This window comes from Anas platyrhynchos, chromosome 12 (genome assembly GCF_047663525.1).
Source record: "Anas platyrhynchos isolate ZD024472 breed Pekin duck chromosome 12, IASCAAS_PekinDuck_T2T, whole genome shotgun sequence".
NCBI lineage: Eukaryota > Metazoa > Chordata > Aves > Anseriformes > Anatidae > Anas > Anas platyrhynchos.
In genome coordinates, this window is record NC_092598.1 from 4,322,675 (window position 1) to 4,344,658 (window position 21,984).

Sequence of the window (21,984 nt, forward strand, 5' to 3'; positions counted from 1 at the left end):
CTTCTGTCTAAAGGTATGACCTCTTTTGCCACAAAGTTAGCTAGACAACCTGCCACTTTACTCCTTGACAAATTAGCTCATTGTTTTCCCATTGACTGCTCAGATACTATACTTTTACCACAAATACATGTTCATGTGTCCATATGTTTATCAAAGTGTCGGTGCTAAAGTTCAACCTAGTCATTTGTCAAATTTTAAAACATCTGAATCAAAGGGTAAAATAAGGGAAAAGTCATATTTTAAGTCAGTCAAAAGAATATATGCCAGAAACTTTGGAAACTGTAACAGGCTTTATGGATAATTGGGAGTTTAATGCTAAAACTATGATAACCCATCATATGTGATAAGAGTAAGAGAAAAGTTTCATTTTTAAAAGGTACAGTATCACTTACACTTATGCTTCCTGACCCGTTAACGTCAGCTGCTCTGTCTGAGTTCAACACCATTCATCTTTTCCTAGGTATACATCATTCTTGTCAATATCAGAGAGAGTTTGGGCTTGGTTAGGGAGAAAATAGCGGGATGGCTGCTAGTAAGTAACCACAAAATGAAATTTAAGAGCAACATGAGTTCAGGGATCATGGCATTCCAGCTACTGTAGTGAATTAGATTTAAAGGTCTTATATTAGAGTATAGTACCATTGAAAAAAAAACAATAAAAATGAGTGCGACAGATAGAGAGACATAGGAGGATTCATTGCATTAGCAATTGACCATATGGTAGAGGTTCTTGAGTGTTTCATGTTTCATAAAAATGCACTAAGCAATGAAGAAGAAAACTGATTTTTGGTGACCATCTGGTAACAGACTGACCCCATCCTTTCTGCAGTACTGACAACTCATGAGGAAGAGGTTATCCCTCTGACTTAGCTGAAGCTACCTGTATCATCCCACTGACAGTACTCGAATAACACAGTCACAGTGCATGTTCTAGAAAAAATCTTGAAATAATCTTTGCTATTCAAGAAGATAAAATGCTTCTATGGATCTGACATGTAAACAGAGAAAGCTCAAAAATTTATATTATCTTTCTTCCACATAAGATTTCTATCTGACTTTGAAAACAAAGGAATTCCACAACAAACACCTTGGAAATTTCCAACATCTTACAAAAAGATTTTAAAAGCAATACATACAAAGCAAATTAAGTCAGGATATCTCTGTCACAGAAAAGCTGAAAGAGATGTTAAGACTGAGAAGACTAGGACATCGATGAGAGATACAGTATGCAAGGACAAAATAAGTTTGTAATTATAATGGAGGAAGACCCCAAAGTCTTGTACATTGAAAGGGTATATGGAGCAAGCAGAAAAGATGACGGTTTACCAGCTTCATTGGCAGGAGGATGTTTGTGTTGTCTATATTGACAAAGAAGAGGGAAGATGAAATGATTATTCCTGAATCGGCAGTAAGACATCCAGAAGGGCATGTCAAAGAAAGGTTTTGATATAAGACTCCATCAAGAGAGAGGTCAGCATAGAGATGGAGCTGTCAGTGTATATATAGGCAAAGGAGCAGACAAGAGGTACAGAGACAAAAGAAAGTGAAGACTTCTCAGGGAAAATCCCCCAGAAAAGAGATTCATCAGAAGAGATGCTGACAGAACAGCCAGAGATAGGACAAATCAGAAAAAGATGGATTCATGAAAGATGAGGAGCCTGAGATTTCCTGACTGAAGTATGCTGGACAAAGTCAAAAATGGTATCCTTTTTGTCAGGTTAGCTAGATAATTATTATTTTTTTCTATTCTACTGGCAGTCTGGTGAAATCAACCCTTTCCTTAACAAAGGTTGGAAACATTGTATGCGATGTTTACTTTGTGATGTAATAAACTTAGTTAATTTTTTAAAAAAAAAAAAACAACAAACAAACATATTTCTATGTGTCTACTCAAAACAAAGACTTTCAGTGATGTGAAGACAATTACAGTGCATTTCCAAAGTGCCAATATGAGGCACAGTAATTGAAAGCACCATTTAAATAACAATAATACAGATATGAAACATGTACCCGTAGTTTATAACAACATGATGTGCTCTATACCATTAACTTTTAATTAACTCCAATTTTGCCACAATTAAACTCAATTAGAGCAGAATGTCTGACACTGCAATTAGCTGTATATAAACACCCCAGTTGGTGTCACATTGAATTAATGTCTCCTGATGGTGGATTCTCTTTCCAAGGATAATGGATTTACCACCATCAGACTGTTAATTGGACCTGGCACCTCATGTATTGTATGTATTTGAGACATAAAACCAGAACTTAGTTACCTGCACAATTGTACTTGTCAGATCTACAGATTTCAAATGCAACTAGCCAAATTCATTACCACTCTGTACATTCTGTAATAAGTCCCATGTAGAAAACCTCTAAAAACTTTAATATCTCACAATTTTACATTCACATTTCTACTCATCCAGCAACAATAAAAAATATTATATATCATTCATGTTGAAAAAATACTATAATGTATCTAGAAAAAGAAATCATATCTATTAATAAGCACCACATTTAGCACAATACATCATTGTTTATTAACAAAGTTTATTCTGAATAATCTATTTCTTCTGTTCTTGCTCATATTAGAATCTCAATCTTATCTCATGAACAGTGCTACTGAGATTATTAGGTTTTGTCTTAATATATTACAGCCTCAGTGGAAAGCAGCTAGCCAGTGATTAGTCTTAGTTCAATATCAGACTATTGATGCAATTATACTCCCCAAAAGATAGATATTACTAAGACAACACCTATCACTTCCAACCTCACCACTGTAGAGAAATGCATGAGCTAAAGCACAAGTCATAGAATAAAACACTTACTACTACTAAGTGTGCTTGTATCTGACTTTAAGAGTAGAATCTGTGATTTGCTGTGACAGCACGAGTAAAGAAAGAAAACCACTCCTTGCATCTTTAAGAAAACTGATATTTAAATCATCTGAATTTCCTAGATATTGTTTGAAAAAAAGTTACAAACGAAACAAAAACACAAAAGACAAAGCAAACTGAAATATTGGCTTTACAATGTGAAAAGAAAAAAAAAAAAAGAGCATACTTAACCTTAAAAAAGCTGTAAAAATAGAGCCATATAAAAAATGAAGATAATCTGCCACATCTTTTGAAGAGTTGAATCTTGTTTTAAGAGATTTTTGGCATCTAGTGGTGAAGTCAATGGGCAGTAGAATTACTTAAATAAGGTGTATGTATATTGAGAGTGATACATTTCACCTCCAATTTGCAAAGAACCTCTGTCTTCCTTTCCTACCTAAACTTTACTCCTCTGTGAAATAAGTAAATAGCCTGCACAGAAGCTGGTAACTTCTACATGCTATTTGCATAGAACAAGTTTTGTGTTATAAAAAGGAAAACATTCTCATTAATAACCAGCTTTAATAATTCTGTCTCACAAGGATGCTTATAAGCTTCATACATATATCTTGCCATTCTCTGTGAAAAGATAAAAGAAAATTGACCTGGTGGATGTGACTTACCTTATTCATATACTTTTCAAAAGTCTGGGGATTCAGAGCAGAATGTATAATTGGTGGAAATCATACCCAAATCACACAGTTGTCATAAAATATCATAACTTATGGTGTTAAATAACAAAAATTAAAATTGACTAACTAATATCAGTACATCATTTTTTCACATCATCCAAATGACAGTATCAGCAGGAACAAAATATCCTTCAACATAGGTGCAGCTTTGTTTTACACTACTAATGCTATATGAAGAATAGCATTTACTAAATCACAAACTGCATCTTTGGAGATTAGAATGTGCTATGGATTTCTGTAGGATATAGTGATTAAACTGTGCATGTTTTGCAAGAATTGCTGAGATGTAAAGCTCAGGTTCTGTGGTCACGTTGGCCTATAACATTGGATAATCATATATATGGATGAAAAAGGACAAATGATAATGATGGAGATGCAATAAGTGATAAAAATATGTTCAGAAAGGCTCTAATGAATATTCAAATAAGCTCACAGCAAAACATAATGAAGGAAAAACTCATAGCAGGGTAACAACACACTGCCAGTATTAGGAATGAACATGCTTATAAAACCCTTGGCATTTTATCTGTCACTGAGGAAGGTACAGGTTAAGTCTCAAATGCAAATATGTATGCCTGAAGTATGCCCTGAGACTGTTACAGCAAAGCATGCATCAGTGCTCTGTAAATACTAATTGCAATTGAATGTACAATGTCCACACTGTTGTTTTAAATGCTTTGAGCAGAGTCCATTGGAAAAAAAATATTAAGAAAAAAAAAAATATGCTACATTTATGGTAATTATTTTCACTGAGTCACATCTTCAGTATTTTCAAAAATCAATGGAATTTCCTTCCCCTGTGAGCTGAAAAATTGCTAAAAAAAAATTATTTATTTATTTTTTGCTTATTAATTGCTATTATTGTCATGATTTGATTTAAAAACAGGTAAAAGTTATTGAAAACAGTATTTATTCCCAATACCAACCCATGTCAAAAGCCTGTAATCTGACTGCTATACTTCTGGGAAATGACTTGGAGGATAAGAAAGATGATTTTGCCTTTAATTGTGATTTTAATTCAGGATTCAGCTAATCAATTAACTAATTTCACCCACCAGAATTTAGGAGACAGCTTCCTTTCTATATTTCAGCATGGTTAGATCAGCCAGAATAGACCAGGGAAAAGATTTATACACTTGCTTCTACAAGTTCGGAGCATGTGGTAGAGGTAGTAAGCACAGTATTGATCAAAGCTACCAATAATGAAATAGAGTGAAATTAAATGCACATCCTCAAATACACCAATTCCTTTAAAGCATTTTCTTTAATAAATATATTACCAATATCAATTCCAAATAGGTCTGATAGGAACTAAGTACCAGTATCAGCAGATAGGAACTAAGTACCAGTATCAGTAGATGACTTGGTACCTTAAAAGTAACATTGAAAATTAATTTTGCAATTTAAAACCTGAAAAAATGCAGTGTATTTTTCCAGTTGATGTATTGTTAATATAATAAAGGTTACAAATGCAGTTACAGTCTCCTGCTTCTGTACTGCCACAAACATGTTCTGCAAAGCTGAATGACAAGCAAATTACATGTTTGGAGAATCAGTTTGCTGGCTCATAAAGCCCATAAACATAGCAGATTGGGCTTTAATTTATTGGTTTCATGTCCAGCAGATCCACAATTCAATAAGGTCAGTGTCATTAGACATGCCCTGCAGAGCATAGCCAGCACACGATACAAATAATCATATGCCAAGATTTGAACTTAGAAACACTCTAGTCCTGACAAGTACCAAAACTGCTGCTTTTTCTTTAAGTCGCCATTGGAAGCTCTACATTTCTAATATTGAGACCAAAATTGCAGCCTTCACTGAGGAGAAGCGTCAACTGCTGGGAATAAGGCCTTCAGACCTGCAAATCCCTAGACTGGTGAAGGAAACTCTGTCCGTCTGTACACAGTGAGCATGGCTGTCCCATTGATCATTGGGAAAATAGAAGCTCATATGAAATGACTAATTAGGACAGTATTCTTCCATGCCAAATGCTTTCTGTCCTGTTTAGAGAAGAAAATGTAAAGTTCCATGGAATCTTGGGCATATATAACATATTTAGAACAATTTCTTTTACTCCATTTTGTCCTTGTTCCCTGTTCCTTAGCAGCAAGTTAAGGAAAAAAAAAAATCAAGTTATTTTACAAACTGTTTTAGAAAACAAGAAAAACTGGTAGTTTAAAACTGTCAAGATTTTCCTCCCTCTTAACAATTTGTAAGTAGTACACCATAATCCTGTTATTTAAATCTATTAAATCTTCTAAAACTAACATAAATACAACAGCAGTACACTGCTTTATTTGTTCACATCCACATATAAAATTTGTAACCTGTATTCATATCACCTGTATACACATAATACATTTAAGAAATAAATATATAATCACAGAGCCTCAAATAGATAATAGGTATTTTTAATGCATTGCATTCAGATATCTGAATTACCATTATGTAAAATAAATACTAAGGATAATGGTAGAGCAGAGGTTGGGAAGAATTCTGCAAAGATGAACTCTCTCTATTTTGCAAATATAATCCACAAATACAAACTCATAGCAGGGTTTGCTAACAACAAAGGCTAGAAGAAATTATAATTAATATTACTCCAAGACTCTCATGTATATAAGAGTTTCAAACAGAGGTTTTCTGGCTCCATATCACCTTCTCCAGTATTTTACCCATGTGTTTTCCCACTCAGAAGCCTGCAGTGCCAACTGGACAATATTTATGATCATCTTCATTTTAGTGTCAGGCTTCAGGAAAGATCCAAGCAGAATATTTACCAGCCCCTATTCCTGCTGCCAGCAGCCTAGCAAGTTTAGATGAAATATTTTGAATATGGTAGAAATGCTCTCAACAAGCACTGCCCTTTTGGATGCATGGTGTAAACAGGAAGCAATTCTCAAGACCCTGGTGACAGTATGGAAATGTCCTAGAATTTTATATCTCTCAAAAACATAGACCTGAATTTTTCAAAACCCATCAACTCTTATGTATATTTATATATTAGATGAGGGGAAAAAAAAAAAAAAAAAAGAGAGAGAAATAATTTCCTTATGGAGTAGCATCTTCAAAAGGATCAGGATTACAGTTTCTGCATCCACCCTTGCAAACTTTAATTTAGTCACACACCTGCACAATGAGTTTTGCCAGTAGCTACTGACACCCATTTTATCCTCTAAAGAAAATTTAGAATGAAAGCCCCTCAAAACAGGAAAATCCTACATGTACTGATATATGCATCTTAAATCAGCTGATAAAATAATTAAACTAAAGCTGTGTCTTGTTAATGAGCTAATAGAAAATAAAAAATAAGCAAACAAAATCACCTCCACAACAAAATAAAACAACAAAAAATCACCACCACCAAAAGCCTCCAGGACATTCACCAAATATACCTTAGTTTTAAGGAAAATATGTAATTAAAAAATTATTTGTAATTACATGAGTAAACCAGGATGAATACAGCAAGACTTTCTTCATTTACATGTCAACAAAACGATGCCAACTAATATTTCCATAATGTTAGAAGCCTTTTCATACAGTTCTTTATTTACAGCTGTAGTCCAATACAACTCTCTCACTCATTTGCTATTATGCATTGAAATAGATCTAAAGGAGGAAAAATGTGAACACAGGATTGCCTGTTTTCATGAATGTTTTCACCACAAAAGACTAATAACGGGAAAATGGAGATTCTTACAGCTCTGCCTGCAATAGGTAGCGATGCCAACTCTTACATTTTTATGAGTTTCATTACAGTCGGTGGTTTTCTTAGAGCTCCACCTATCGAGTCCTGTCATATTTTAATTTTAAAGAGAGAAATATGTAACTGCCAAAGAGAGTTTGAAAGATCAGGTACATGGGTCAAAAAAAGCCCAGAAGCCATATTAAAGGGAACTCAATACATCAGTATAAAATCCTCATGCAAACTTTGAATATCTGACACGTATATTTTAAATTCTTGGGAGAGGTAATGCTTCAGCTGGTGAAAGTAGGATGCCTACAGCTCAGAGTGACTAAAGTCTCCACAAATAACTCCAAAATGCTGTAATTACGAAAGACTGATAGTGCACATTTGTGTTTATGCACAAATACCTACTTGTGCCTAACTATGTATTTAATCAAAGTACAGCAGAAAACCATAGTGCAGTTGTAGTTTTAAAGTGAGTGGGTAGATAAACGATTCTCTTTGTTATTGGCAAATGTTATCAGTCAGACCTATATTCATAAAACTTGCATTTTCTTACACTTCATTTCTTGCAAAAACTACAGAGTTCATGTGTGATGCAGTAAGGGAATGGATTCTGTTTATGTTCATGCAGCATCAGTCAATTTGTTAACCCAGGTCAAACTGCAGGGCCGAATTATGCAGTTAGTTATACTCATGGCACACTACTTGAGACTAGTCAATTGCCATCAAACATTAGCCGATATACTTGCCAAAATAAATAAATAAATAATAAAAAACCCACCACCACCAAATTAAAAAAAAAAGGGGGGGGGGGGGGAGAGATGGATTCTAGTTTCACTTCCACAGTTCAAAACATAAAATGTTCTTACCACCCACCCAGAACCAGTCATCTGCCTTATCTGTGGGACTGCAGTGGACTTAAAATCTCGCAAAGAGCTTTGAAGATGACAAGGGGAAGTGGGTTCTGGACTGCAGTCATCATTCTTTTTTAAAATTTCTTTTTACAATCCACAGATATTTTTTCATTATTTCACTAATGAAGACCCCATGGTCCATAGTGCCATTTTTCCTCAAGGTCTCTGGCAGACATTGAAAAAATATAATAAAAAACCTGAGTAGTCATTGTAAGGGCTTTATCAAGCAATTGCATCACATTATGGCTCCTAAACATTGGTGCAAGAAAGAGCAGATGAAGAAAGATTGGCTTTTGAAAACAGCTTAACTGCACATATTTGAACATTTCATAAATGAAATGCTAGTCTTTTCCAGGCAACCATATACTTAAATTAATACATTTAACCTGACTGAAGAGATATACAAACTAAACATCATTAAAATGTAAATAAAACTCCCTTTTCCATCAAATTCCTTATCATTACACAAACTACCTAGGCTGTTTCACTAGAATTTTAGAAAAGGCAACTAGCAAGTAATCCAAAGTTCAGGGTTTCCAGAACACAGGTTTCTAAAGGAATTTATTTATGAACACACCAGATTAGAATGGGCAAAGCAGAACAACTTTTGCAAAGACAGTGGAAAGGTTCTGTAAAACAGCAAAACAAATTTATGCTTAGATGATGGTTATGCATACCCCTAGCAATGCAATTTATAAAGAGTCTAAAACAGGTCAGTATGTCTGAATAAGAAAATGCAGAGAGTTTAGAAAAAATGTAAGTGAATGACATAAAACATCAAGACAGACAGGGGGAGTAGAAAGGTTATGGAATGAAGTTAAAAGTGCAAGGGAAAAAAAAGATCCAAAAAGGTGGAAAATGAAAAGAAGATTGCAGGAGAGGATAAGAGAGGTAATATGATTTTCTTCAGGTACATAAAGAACAAGAGGTCAGAAAGGAGACAGAAGGTCCTCTAGCTGCAGAGAAAAAAAAAAAAATATTGACATAAAAATATAATGAATTCAAAGAAAGAAAGAAAGAAAGAAAGAGAAAGAAAGAGGAAATGTGATTTTTGATGGGAAGGGGAAACAATGTAGATTAATAATGAACATTCTCATTTTAGAATGTGCTCAGTTTCAAAATACACACTGTTTCTGTATGCTTAACAAAGGATCTAGAACCTCACAACTTGTGCACTTATTCCAGGAAACTAAACAAGAAATAAAAACCCAGCAATAGATGAAACTGAACACAAACACACACACACACAACACATATATCTCCCCCTTCACAGACACAAGATTAATAGTTTCTGCTTAAAGTATGGTTAGCTAGAACAATACCAATGCACCAAAATAGGCTCAAGAGAAGTTTCTGAGAAGAAAAAGATTTCCTAAGCAAGTTGTTTGTCTTGTTCCAACCAAAAAAGAATACTCCCATTTTTCCTCTAGACTGCACCTTTGCAAACACGAGTGTAAACAGGTATGTCTGAATACACAGCAGAGAAAATGGGCAAATGCTACAGCATTGGGGTACACAAAGTGTGTGTGTTGCAGGGGGAAGGGAGGTACAGATCTAAGCTGCAGGAGCTCACCTAGTCCTTCTCTCCACTCCACACAGAGTTGAGGGGCCCTGGCCAGAGATATAGCATGTCAGCAGTCCCTGCAAAAGTGCTGCCACATCCATCGCTGCATAAGGCTGCAAACAATAATCTGTGTTTGCAAACCAATGCACACTCCTTCCCTTTGCTGTAGGAAAACGTAAGGTTTGGAGAAATGGCAGTGATGCCTTTCCAGGTATTTATGCCAAGTACTTCTAGGCTCACCTAGAACAGTGAGCCTTCTGCAAGAACTTCTGACAGTTGCTATAGTACAAGTAGGCAAGGAAAAGAAACAAACAGATCATGCTAAAGAGTGAAGCAGTATCATGATGACTTTTAAATGCCTTAAAATGCAATTAATATAAACTGGCAAAAAATGGTTTCACAGACTATTAACATTACATGACAAAAATATTATTAGTCTCCTCTTGTGTAACTGAACACATCATTATTCTTTTCAGGAATGGTGTTCTATTTCCAAGCAGTAGTCATAAAAAAAAAAAAAAAAAAGCAAATAAACAAACCCAAACATGAAACCAAAATTTGTCTCATTTGTTACTGTTTCAGTAAACTCCAATCATTCTTTATTTCTTACTGCTGTGCATTTCCACCTCCTACTCTTCAATAAGAAAACACTAATTTTGCCTGATGTTTGGAATTTGAGTTATTTTTAGCATGGAGATCCAAGCCCACTACCTTCTCTTTGCAGTTATAGGGTATAAACAAACCTTTGCTGATTTTTCCCTTTAGACTTCATTCTGTTCCTCCTACAAATGGCATGACTGTGCTGTTGAACAGCAGGAATGACAAAGCCATGCAAGCAGTTAGATCTAAGAATAAAGCATATGCCCTCTAACAAAACCAACTGTTGACTTTTGTGTGCTTTCCACAATAAGTGATATGAGGATGCCAGTGATTTCTGAAATGAATCACAGTACCCTGCTGATATCTCATAACATTTAGATCTGCAGTATGTATTGAATAGACTATTTACAGTAAAAATGAACAAGATATGGTAAATTGGAGAGTTTATACAAAATAAATATCTTATTCCCCCAAGACAAAATGGCAGAATATACATAAAAACAAGATGAATTTTAACTAGACTTTCTGTCAGGTTTTCATTTCATCCAATAAAAAAATAATAATAAAATTGTGAAGAAAGGAGATATTCTCAGTAGCTTGACATCCCACTTACATCCCAGCTGTGTAAGCAACTATTTAAATCTTAGTTTTACAAAATATGATTCTATGTAAAATGGATATGCACAAATACTTGATGTATGCACACAGTTATGATGATCACCTTGTTTTTCATCTTAGTGAACAACAAATGCCAAAAGTTCCCAATTAAATCAGGAGTCTGCCCATACAGATCTCACTGAATGATGTAGTCTGCTGCTGGGTTTTCTCACTGCTGCATTTTCAAGTTAAATGAAAGTAAAATTTCCTAAAGCACAATCTTTCATTTTAGAATCTCAATATATATAATAAAGGTTAAAAAAAAATATGAATTATATTTAAAAAATAATAATGCAAGTTTTCCTCAAGTTTAGGGCATTCTCTTTACATGTCTTCTTTGTCTAAATCCATTTGATACAGAAGAATAGGATGCATCATTTTTTGACTAATTCATCACTTACTTTTTAGATTAAAAGTATTTTTTTAGGTTGACAGATTCACTTACTTCAGTCTCTTCTAATACAAGTGAAAGCAGTGCTAAGTCCTGAGCAATCATGTCAGAAGCAAAGACCAATACTAGTTCAGTACTGTGAGAATGAAGAACAAGTTCCATAAGATGTACAGTCCTCTGTAATATAATGCCATTTTAGGGGCTGAATACTTTTTTGGCAAATACAGAAGCCAACAGCAGATCTTTAATAAGGCAAAGAGACAAACAGGCAGAGACTCAAATCAAGCACCACAAATCCATGGAGCTCCACAAACTGCAGAACTTTCATTGCCACAAGCACACTAGTACAACCTAACCCACTGCCAACACTGGTGCAACTTCGCTGCTCTGAAACTTTGGGCTGTAGTGAAAGCTCTAGAAAGGAGCATGAACACAGGGCAACATTTTGCCCAAGGCAGACCTTCAACTTCCTTCATTCTTCAAGAAGTAGATGGGTTTCTGATATAAAAGCAGAGTTGATTTCTTCTTCCTACATGAAAATGCCTATACTGGAATAATAGCAGTGTAACTGAGCTTCAATTGTCAATTGATCAATTTCTAATGGTAATTTGGAAGCTAAGCTAACACAGGTTTTAGAAATTGCAGCCTGTGACTGCTAAGTGAACACAAGTGCAACTGCTGAGATGTAAATCTCTGCGAAGTTAAGATTATCATGCCTACCTCAGGATACAGAGCAGCCTGCAGTCCCTTCATGTGTAGCTATGAAAAAAGGAATTCAATGTTTTTCAAGATGCAGCCCCCTTTTTTCTTTTTTCTTTTTTTATTTTTAATTTTTATTTTTATTTATTTTTTTCCCTAAGATCCTGCCTAGAGAAATTCTTATTTCTAGCATTCACAGTGATGAATTTTCCTCTTCTGTACAGAGCTGATCAGCTTGCTTACTGAAGAATCCACGTAGGGACAGCTAAACTTCAAGCAGTGCTGCCTGGTAACAACCTAATGGCACTTTCTCAGCCAGTGTTCATTTCCCTTTCTGTAGTTTGACTATGAAATTAGTTCAAAACAGTCATCTCTGAGTTTACCCGCAACACGTGAACACTTTGCTGAATATACACATATAAGCATATTATAAACTTATATTTTTTCTTTATATTGACATCTTATGCACTCTTTATGTATACTTATATAATGTAAGCTACAGAGATCATTTTCACTTCCAGAATTTTTAGCTGTATGTCAGCGTATCTAACTAGAGCCTATTTATACAAATAAGTTTCTAGCTTATTAATAATCAAATTCAATAGCTATTTTTTTTTCCAAGTAAAATCTTTTCTCATTGCCAAATGATCAAGATTCTTCCCTGACAAGTTTGTACTCTGCCACGATTCCATGTTTTTTGGATATAACACATGTAGTTTGGGAGCACCATTATGTTTTCTCTGTGTATCATTTACGTTTTAATTAAGTCAAATACATTTGACTGAAATTTACATCCCCACAAGACCAAAACCCTTCCTCCCATGGAATGCTGAGTGCCTTCTCCTTTTCAGGAAATTACTGGGAGATGACGGAGGTCTGACCTTTCCCAGCAATAATTGGTTTCAGCTCAAGACAGAGCAGATCACTTAAATTTCATACAATTCTGCCAGTGCAGATAACCAAGATAAAAACATAGTTTAGACCTGTCTTGAAATTAGAAGCAAATCTGTGGTTTTCATTCTCAAAGGGAGAGAGAAACACACGTGTGCGCTATCTATCTCCATGCTGCATATTGCAGAGATTCAGTATCAGGGTATGTTAAATCATTCTGAAAAGGATGTGGCTGCAGTATACTCAACTTAAACACAAGACAAATTCATTTTTCTGTACAAGATAAATTACAGTTGTTTACTTCTAGGTTTTTATACCGCTTTCATTATATGCAAAAATACGTTCAAGTACTTGAACATCTTTGTCAGAAAATATTCCTAGGCACCTGACTGAGCCAGTTTTCCTCAAACCTCTGAAGCATTTCCATTTTTTTGTTCCTTATGAAGCACAGAAATAGAATCCAGTAGGACTGCAAGCATCTCTGTAAATGTTTGTCTCAGTCACAGAAATAGCAGTCTCATGTAACTTGAACTGATGCAGTTCACGCTAAAGATTTGGTTGCTGTTCATTGGTCTGAATCCTTCAGCCTGTTCTCAGTCTACTTGTTATCCAATGTATAGAAACAGTAATACATAGGGAATAGTCCTAATTTACTTTTCAGTACTTTTAACATAACTTTTCTGAGTATCTCAGTCTAACAGTTGCAAGGCATCCTTTCATAGAAGTGTGATATGTCATTATATATATAAAAAAAAAAAAAGCTGAAAACTGATTTCTCACCTCTGCTTGTGAAGTATTTTCTAAAGCAAATAAAGCTCTTCACTTAAAAAAATAATTAAAACTAACTCTTCATTAACAGTTCAAATTACCTATGTAAATTTGTTCACAGCTCTAATTTGCACACTGTCGCTGAATGATTTTATCAAACTTCATTTTGTGTTTGCAAAGGATCGCTTTCTGATCATTTCCCTTCCACACACCCTGCAGTTATAAAAAAGCCCACCAATGATGGTTACCATCCTTTAGCGTCTTGACATCTGACTGAAAGCCAACCATTGACTAGATGGCACATTACCACTGATGCTTAACAGGACTGGATTTTACTGTTACAAGGATCACATGGTGATGGGAAGTGATAGGAAATGAGTTTATACAGCTTCAGTCTTTGTCCTGTACTCGGGCATACCTAGGAAAGAAGGAATGCCTAACCAAAATATCATATATGAACTGTAAAAACATTAATGGATTCCTATCCCTATATCTTTTGGACATATCCAACCTTTGAATAAAGACCCAAACATAGTTCTTTAACTTAGTAATTTTTGTCATCTCAATCACGGTAATCTGCTTCTACTTGCATGCAAGCACTTTGCCTGTGAACATACAGTATCTGTGCAAATGTGAGGCTTGGAAAAACTCCACATTTTCAATTAACAAGTTACCCCATAACCTCTGTTCCTCAGCCAGTCTTCACTGGCTTCGTATTTGAACCTTTGTTTCCCAATTCACTAGTCTTTTCTTTCAATGCTTAACACAGCTAGACTTCCAAATTCATTGGAATCCTTCAGTTCTGTCGTCAGACATTAGCATGACTGAATTCCTTTGATATTGCCTAAAGATGCAGCTGAAAGTCAATAAAATTCCTGTTCTTTTGGAATCAGAAAAGACAGCAGAAATGAAGTGTGCCAGGAATTTCCCAGACTATTAGAAATTTTTGGACGTACCTCAGTGATTTGAACCAGAAAATACGTCCTCCCTAAATTTCTGTATTTGTTTTAAATAACTGCAATTTTTAATATTAGATAAACAATCTTACATTCCCTGAAATTTCCAACCAGTTTTATTCATTCAAGTCTTGATAGAAAACTAAGGACATTATTTTTGATAGCATATTTGTAAACGGAATGCTTTTTTCTTATATTAAGTAGGGGCTCTACGTGACCTGCTTATCTCAACAAACCAGAAACAATTCAACAATATAACTATAGTCTGCCTAAGTCCTTTCTTCAGACCGTTATTTAGTAGTTGCACCAACAGGCAACCAACCCCAAAATAAAACTACTCAGTGTAAATCCATTCCTTTCTCTGATCCAGAGAATTCCTGTCAGGATGCTCTTCATGACACTTCTTTTGAGAGAGTTAAATAATAATAATAATAAATGAATCAAATAAGTCTGTATTGGGAAGGGGGCTAGAGGCTCATGTCATTAATGCATTAATGCATAATCTTCTCAACACACAACTACCATGCAACTCAGCTGTAGCAGATAGACTTTAGCAGGCCCCAACTCAGATTTTTCACTCTTTGAAATTTTTTTCTATCCTTTACTAAAAATAAAATAATTGAAACAAACAGTGGAAAGTGGCAATTAACTCAGACAATCAATGGTTTTCTGAGTGGAATTCAGTTGCCCTATAATTTAATCACTTTTCTCTTGTAATGAATTATCAGAGGAAAAAGTCCTACAAGCTTTTCAATATTCCTCCAGGATAAACAAGACAGCAAAAACTACTCTTGAACCTTCAATGGTAGAAAAAACAACATTTTTTGGAATAGATTAAATACCCTTAGATAATTTGTAGTGCTTTGTGGTACATGGATGTGTAAAAGCTGCAAAGTTCTATGAAATACTGTGATCACCAAAGCTCAATTTTGTGCCCTATTAACATCTGCTTTAATTCTCATCCCTTGAGTGTATATGCACTAAGAATAGGAAATAAATCAGTGCTGATACACAGCAGCCTTCTGTGTAGCTGGAATGATTCAAACAAATTTAATTTTTTCATCCTTGCCCCATCACTGATTACATATTTGATAGTAAGATGGCTTGCAAAGAGCTTGCACTTTTTCATGGAGATCTATTCTTTTCTTCTTTGCCTTTTGCTTTGAAATAAGTCTTTCAGGAAATCAATACTTTGTGGGCAGGGGAAGCAAGTTAAATTTTTTTTCAAAAAACTTGACAAAAATCTGAGTCTTTTTGGTAATTTATCTTTCAATGTATCAAGGAAATCAAGGAGAAAATCCCACTGCCTTCCTGACACCATGAAACATCTTTATTGGAAAACAATAGGCTGGATTCAAAGACAGACTAAATCAAGTTGAGGGTTCTCCTTCTGCAGAACTTTTCAGCTACATTTTGCACAACAGGATGCCAGTGAGCATGCTGAGCAGAGTGCTATATAACAGGTTAGGAAGCACTACAACCTATTAGGATATACATTTGCATTGCTCTGGGTAATCTGCTACACTGCACTATTTGTATATAATTTGCATTGCTTCAAAAAGGCTTCTCTAGGGAAATGTTTTTTGTCTTAATTTAAGTGTATGCTTTGCCAGATCAGATAGGAGGGCCATTTGTGGTTTGATGCATTAGGCTGAAAAGACTACTATGATTTTCCAGTAAAAAAAAATCCAAGGTTTATACTCAATACATTAAGGTAGAAAGCCACTATGATAAAATAGGAAACAGCTGGAAAATGAAGATGAGGAACAGTATTATAAAGAGAAACTGCAACATTTCTCTTTTAAGAAAGACAGCAGTGGCTACCATAAATCCTATGCAAGTGGTTAACATACATTTCACTGTAAACCCAGATGAGAAATAGATGTTTAAGTGTTGAAAATCAACATATGGTACATTTTAGCAATGCTTTTTGGGCAAGCATGACTAGTCATCAAACTAGTAAACTCTTCCAGAGGAGGAGAGAAACAGCACTGAAAGCAAAAGTAGTAATTACTACACAGCAGAAGACAAAACTAAGAGGTTGGGGACAGCAATCAGAAATGTCGGCAGACCCCAAGCCCCTCATAGGCTGGAGCAGTACACACTCCCTTCTGCATGATGATACAGAGATCAGATCTGCTATGCTGGGGCAGAAGTGGCAATGAACAAATCTACTGAGCATTTTGAATCCAGCTTCTCGTCTATATTGAAGTGCCAAGACACAATTTAACTGAGTGCACATTTCCAGAGTGAGATAAAAAACATGAATTGACAGATCCTCTATTTATACTACGCAATTCAAGACATCATGATGCAGTTATTTTACAGATTTCCAAGATCACTTGCTGTATTTCAGTGGGGAGAAACATTGCTTTTATTGACAAGGAAAGGAATCCTTTATAAAATCTTTGCTGAAGACACGTTTGACAATGTATCTGCTGACATTAACAGGATCTTCTGCAGCTCAATTAAAAATATCCATTACTACAAAATAGAGATGAATAGTATATTCCATTGACAACTTGACAACCAAAAGTAGAAAGTATAACCATATAGTACCTTAGAGGCAACTTCCCAAAATACCTTCTTTTGTCCAAACATAATTTTGTATTCACAAATCATATGCGTACGTGAATTTCAGACAGTAGTTCTACTGAAGATAAGTGACAGAAATACATGCAGAAAGCAGAGCAGAGCTTTGATTGCATGTAAAAAGACACACATTTACAATTTCCAAAGGATAAACGGTTCTTCTGGAATTTTTTTAGCACAGTGTCTCACAGTTTAGCCTTCAGTAACTGCAGTTTTTTTCAACAGCTAATACGCATTCAAAAGTATGTATTACCAACAGAGAGGCAAAGATCTTATTGCTATGAGTACTCACCTCATAATTGGCAATTGCTTCTCTGTCAAGGGCTCGGGTCACAGAGACATCCCCACTGATCTCGTTGATTCTAAAAATTCCTTTTGGGTCTTGATCTACTCCCTTACCAGAGAGTCGAAACTTTGCTCCCTCAGTCCCTTCACTCCTGATGACCTGCATGACAGAAAACAAGAAGTTACAGGCCACATTATAAAAATAAAATAAAATAAAATAAAATAAAATAAAATAATAAAATAAAATAAAATAAAATAAAAATATCATTCTAAACCCACGTAAGCAATTTCAATCTTTATCCTAATGTTGAGGCATATTCCCAGCCAACAATATGAAAATATAAAATATGGTTTCAGTCATTCAGAAAACACTCTGCAATTCTTGTGTTAAACCATGGAAAAGCTAGTTAGGTCCTTAGGCAGTTGCTATCTTATCTTCATTGTCTTCTATTTCACTACTTAAAATTTCTATTATTCCATTGCTACTGTATTCACTCCATGTCTAGCATTTGACATTTTATTTAATTCTTTTTCTTTTTTTCCCATTTAAATTGATAAACTAGCTGCGAACAAATCCTACAAGAAAAAAAAAAAAAAAAAAAAAAAAAGACACATTCCACCAAATGGCATAAAGCATACTTATTTCACAACTCTTATCATATCAGATAGCCATCACACATTATTTTCCAATTAGTCATCCCTTTTTATTAGCAATCTCAGTTATTTCAAAATAGATGACTTTGGGGATTTTTTCCCCCCTTTCTCATTCTCTTCTCTACTCTTCCTTTCCCAGGATTTTAAACCAAGGAAAAATCTCCTCACAGAAATATCTGGGTATCCTGCCCAGAACTCTGCTTAGTCACACAGTTGGAATTCCTCCACTTTCCAAATTCATGAATACTTATATACATATGTGTGTAGTGAAAACTCCTGGTTACTATCACTATCTTGTTTCCCATATGAAAAAATCCCTAAAAATCCAATTTCAAGGCTGTCTTACATTACTGACAGTAGCATATGTAAACTTGCATAGCTACACAATGTTTCTTATAAACTACATGCTTTGCAAATTTGTACTTGCACACCAGAATCTAGAAGGATTATAAATTAATCTGCCCTTTAAGGCTGACAATCTTGCCAAGCCATTCTTTCCCACTGCTGTTTCATGTTCTTTTGTTTCTAGAAATTTTATATTGTTAATGTTTCCGCAGAAACATTAAGTCAAGTATTTATATGCTAGTCTAAATCACAGCTCAGGAATCGGAAGGAACAAGGGGCATTAGAAATCTGGACCTGTGCCAATTTTGCAATAATCGATATGCGGGGTGTTTAATAATGTCCCTGAGGAAATACACGCTTGTTGCCCTATTGCTGTGGGTTCAGCAACACCGGTTGGCAGATTACTGAGCAGGGAGATTTTGACTAAACTCCATAATCATTATTCCTTTATTTTAATTGAGGAAAAAAATAGCCACAAGTTATGAAATAGAAAATCAGCATTTTCAGAGATAAAGTTTCCACTTTCAAACCCTTTGGGAAATAGAGAAATTTCAAAGTAAAAAATTGTTTCACCTTTTTATCCCCTTCCTCCTCCTAGTCAGAAATGCTAATCGACTAAATTTTCTTCTTGTGTATATTTGAGCATGTCATGACAAAACACAGAGGCAGACAACACTGCAAGTGACAAAAGGGCAAACTAACTTTGTGCTTCAGGTTCTGTGATGAAACCAAAACTTAATGGCTGAAAGCTACCCAATATTCAATACATATTTTGACCAATCTGTGGTTTTGTTCGTTTGTTATATCAGGTTTAAAAGTATGGTTTTCTATTTCCTTATTATGGTTATGATTTTGCAGTGTCATGACCATTGCTGACTTTTGTAGGAAAAGCTGAATTACTTGTCCTTTGTCCTGATTTCTGAGACTTCTTATAATAAGCGCTCCTTTACATATAATATAAGAAGAGTGGTTTGAAAGGCACCATTTCAGCCACAGACCAGCACAAAAATCTAATTCAGAGATGTTTACACAAGAGTCCTATCCCACCACAGCGGTATAACATTTCCTAACTGTTCATCACAAATTTGAGACATAGGATAGGCCAAAACCCCAACTGCAAGAAGCCACAGAAAGAAAGCACAACAAGTCATGGACATTACTGATATTCTGCAAGGGAATTTATAAGACAAATTCCAGATAATTATGTACAGATCCTTCTTCACACTAGATAGAAAGGCAGAAGAGTAATAATAATAGCAGTAAGAAGTATCCCTACAAGCCTGACTGGAGCGAAAACTTACTCTTTGCTCCAAATCTGACAAAGACCTTAATCTTGAATTTGCTAGCAATACATCCTAATGTGGTACCTGAAAGATTTGTTTTCCCTGGAGCTACATTGCATCCCATATCTCATCCCAACCTTAACTGCAACCATTCCTCAGCATACAGTGTACAGGGTCAGTGAAGTTACCAGACAGCAGAGGTTTTTTTGTTTGTTTTTTTGTTTGTTTGTTTGTCTAAATGACAGGATGTGTCTGCTGAACCTTTTTAAAGCTTCAGGAAGCAGGCACAGTCCTGGTTCAAGCATGTGCAGAGGCTTCTCTCCTATCTATTTAGTCAGTTAGGCATCTAGTTATTGCACAGCAACTCATGCTTGATGGAGTATTAAGAAACCCAGGTTAGAGATGCTCCATATACCACTGCATCACTTGCTCTAATGCAACGGTGGTAATATAAAAAGTAATTTTCAGTATGATATTTTTAAAATGTTTAATTAGCCACAAGAGGGAGCTACATACTCCCATGAATGTAAAGAAGAACATTAACATCTCCTAATTAAGAAGCTTATATAATGGCTGCATAGTTCAAAGAAAGTGCATTTCCCAGTTCACACTAAGCTCAGTACAATGAAAAGTTTAATACAAATCAGGCTTAATTTGCCATATGGTTTGGTGCTTCAGCAAGAGCAAGGAAGAAAGAACAGGAGGATTGTCTGACATCTCCTCTGGCAAGACTGCTATTCTGAATGCCATCTAAAACACAGCACCGTTGGTATGAAAATTTCCTAGGTTACAACGTATTACACAACAATGCTCTCCCAATTTACAGGCAAGGCCAAATTATTTGTAATTTGGAATGTTTGCTTTGGGACGTTGTTTCTACATTTCTAAAAAAGCTCAGTTTCCACAGTTGCTACCACCTACAGACAGAAATGCATATCTCCAGATTTTTTTTTCACAGCTTTAGGACCTTCAGTGCAGGTTCTAATATTGAAAACATCTGCACTGTATGACAGTAGGTATGCGTTGCGTATAAAACCTCTTAATTCAAGGGTGACGAGAATGCCTCTCACTCTTAATGCCTCACCATAAGAAGTGTTCACAGTCAGGCTGGGTGGGGCTTTGAGCAACCTGGGTTAGTGCCTGTGGCAGGGCGCTGGACTAGCTGATCTTCAAAGGTCCCTTCCAAACCAATCCAACGTGGGCAGATGTGGTAGACAGAATAATTGCTTACCAAACATCCCACAATAATACAGACTTGTGAAGGCTACTTCCTCCCCCAGGGCCCAAAGAACAGCACAGATGCACTTAGATATGTCTCATTTCCCCACCTCAACAAGGGTTAACAGCATTTTCCCATGTGAAGGGTGCATTGGAGAATAAACATACTGAAAACTGACATGATCCACACTAGCCTTGTCAGAACCCCTTCTATAGCACTGAAGACAGAACAGCATTCTTTTTGAAAAATCAAAACAAAATAAAAAAAGGCAGAGATGAGTATAGGGCTCAACTAAGAGACACTTTCAAGAAATCAGAGCGTTACTTAGCTGGCGGGATCTGCTTTTTGCTGAACCATAGCCAAAACATATTTACCAAGTGTTGTTTTCCACCTGACATTATGTATCCCTTCCAGCTAAACTCATTTCAGCATTCTGATCCCCCTATTGTTACAGGTACACCACAACAGTAAACCGGTGTTCTCAAGAGAAGAAGAGAAATAGAAGTACAAAAACCACACTACCCCCAGAGAGACTTTACAGTTCTGCAGCCGTAGTAATTGCGTCCTTAACAGCACCATCTGAGTTCACCAGCCTCAGTAGGTGTTTGCTGCAATCAGTTCTGTAATTTCTTAGTTCTTGGCACTGTCTGAATTAGAAGTACAATATATTAGTTTCAATTTTAATTCGAAAATGATTGCCACCTTCAGAGAGGTACATTTGGTTCCAGTCCCAATACTTTTCACTTTGGAGTGTTAAACTGCCTCCAGCATGCTTTTTAGTTTTGTGGGTTTTTTTTGGTTGTTTTTCATGGTCATGTTTTTCTCACCTTCTCCTTCCTCTTCTAGGAAGCAAAATTATCCACGGAATATTTAGCACTGAACTATTTTTTTCTTTAATCACTGT

At 35.5% G+C, this 21,984-nt stretch overlaps 1 protein-coding gene across 8 annotated transcripts in view; it reads right to left on the reverse strand.

Moving 5' to 3' along the window:
* CDH13 (cadherin 13) overlaps positions 1-21,984 on the reverse strand; it is a 479,376-nt gene that overhangs the window by 235,742 nt on the left and 221,650 nt on the right. For all 8 annotated transcript variants that reach the window (XM_005020165.6, XM_072044043.1, XM_072044040.1 and 5 more), the window contains one exon: positions 17,587-17,739. In XM_005020165.6, the coding sequence (XP_005020222.4) occupies positions 17,587-17,739 (153 nt within the window). The remainder of the gene's footprint in view (positions 1-17,586; positions 17,740-21,984) is intronic.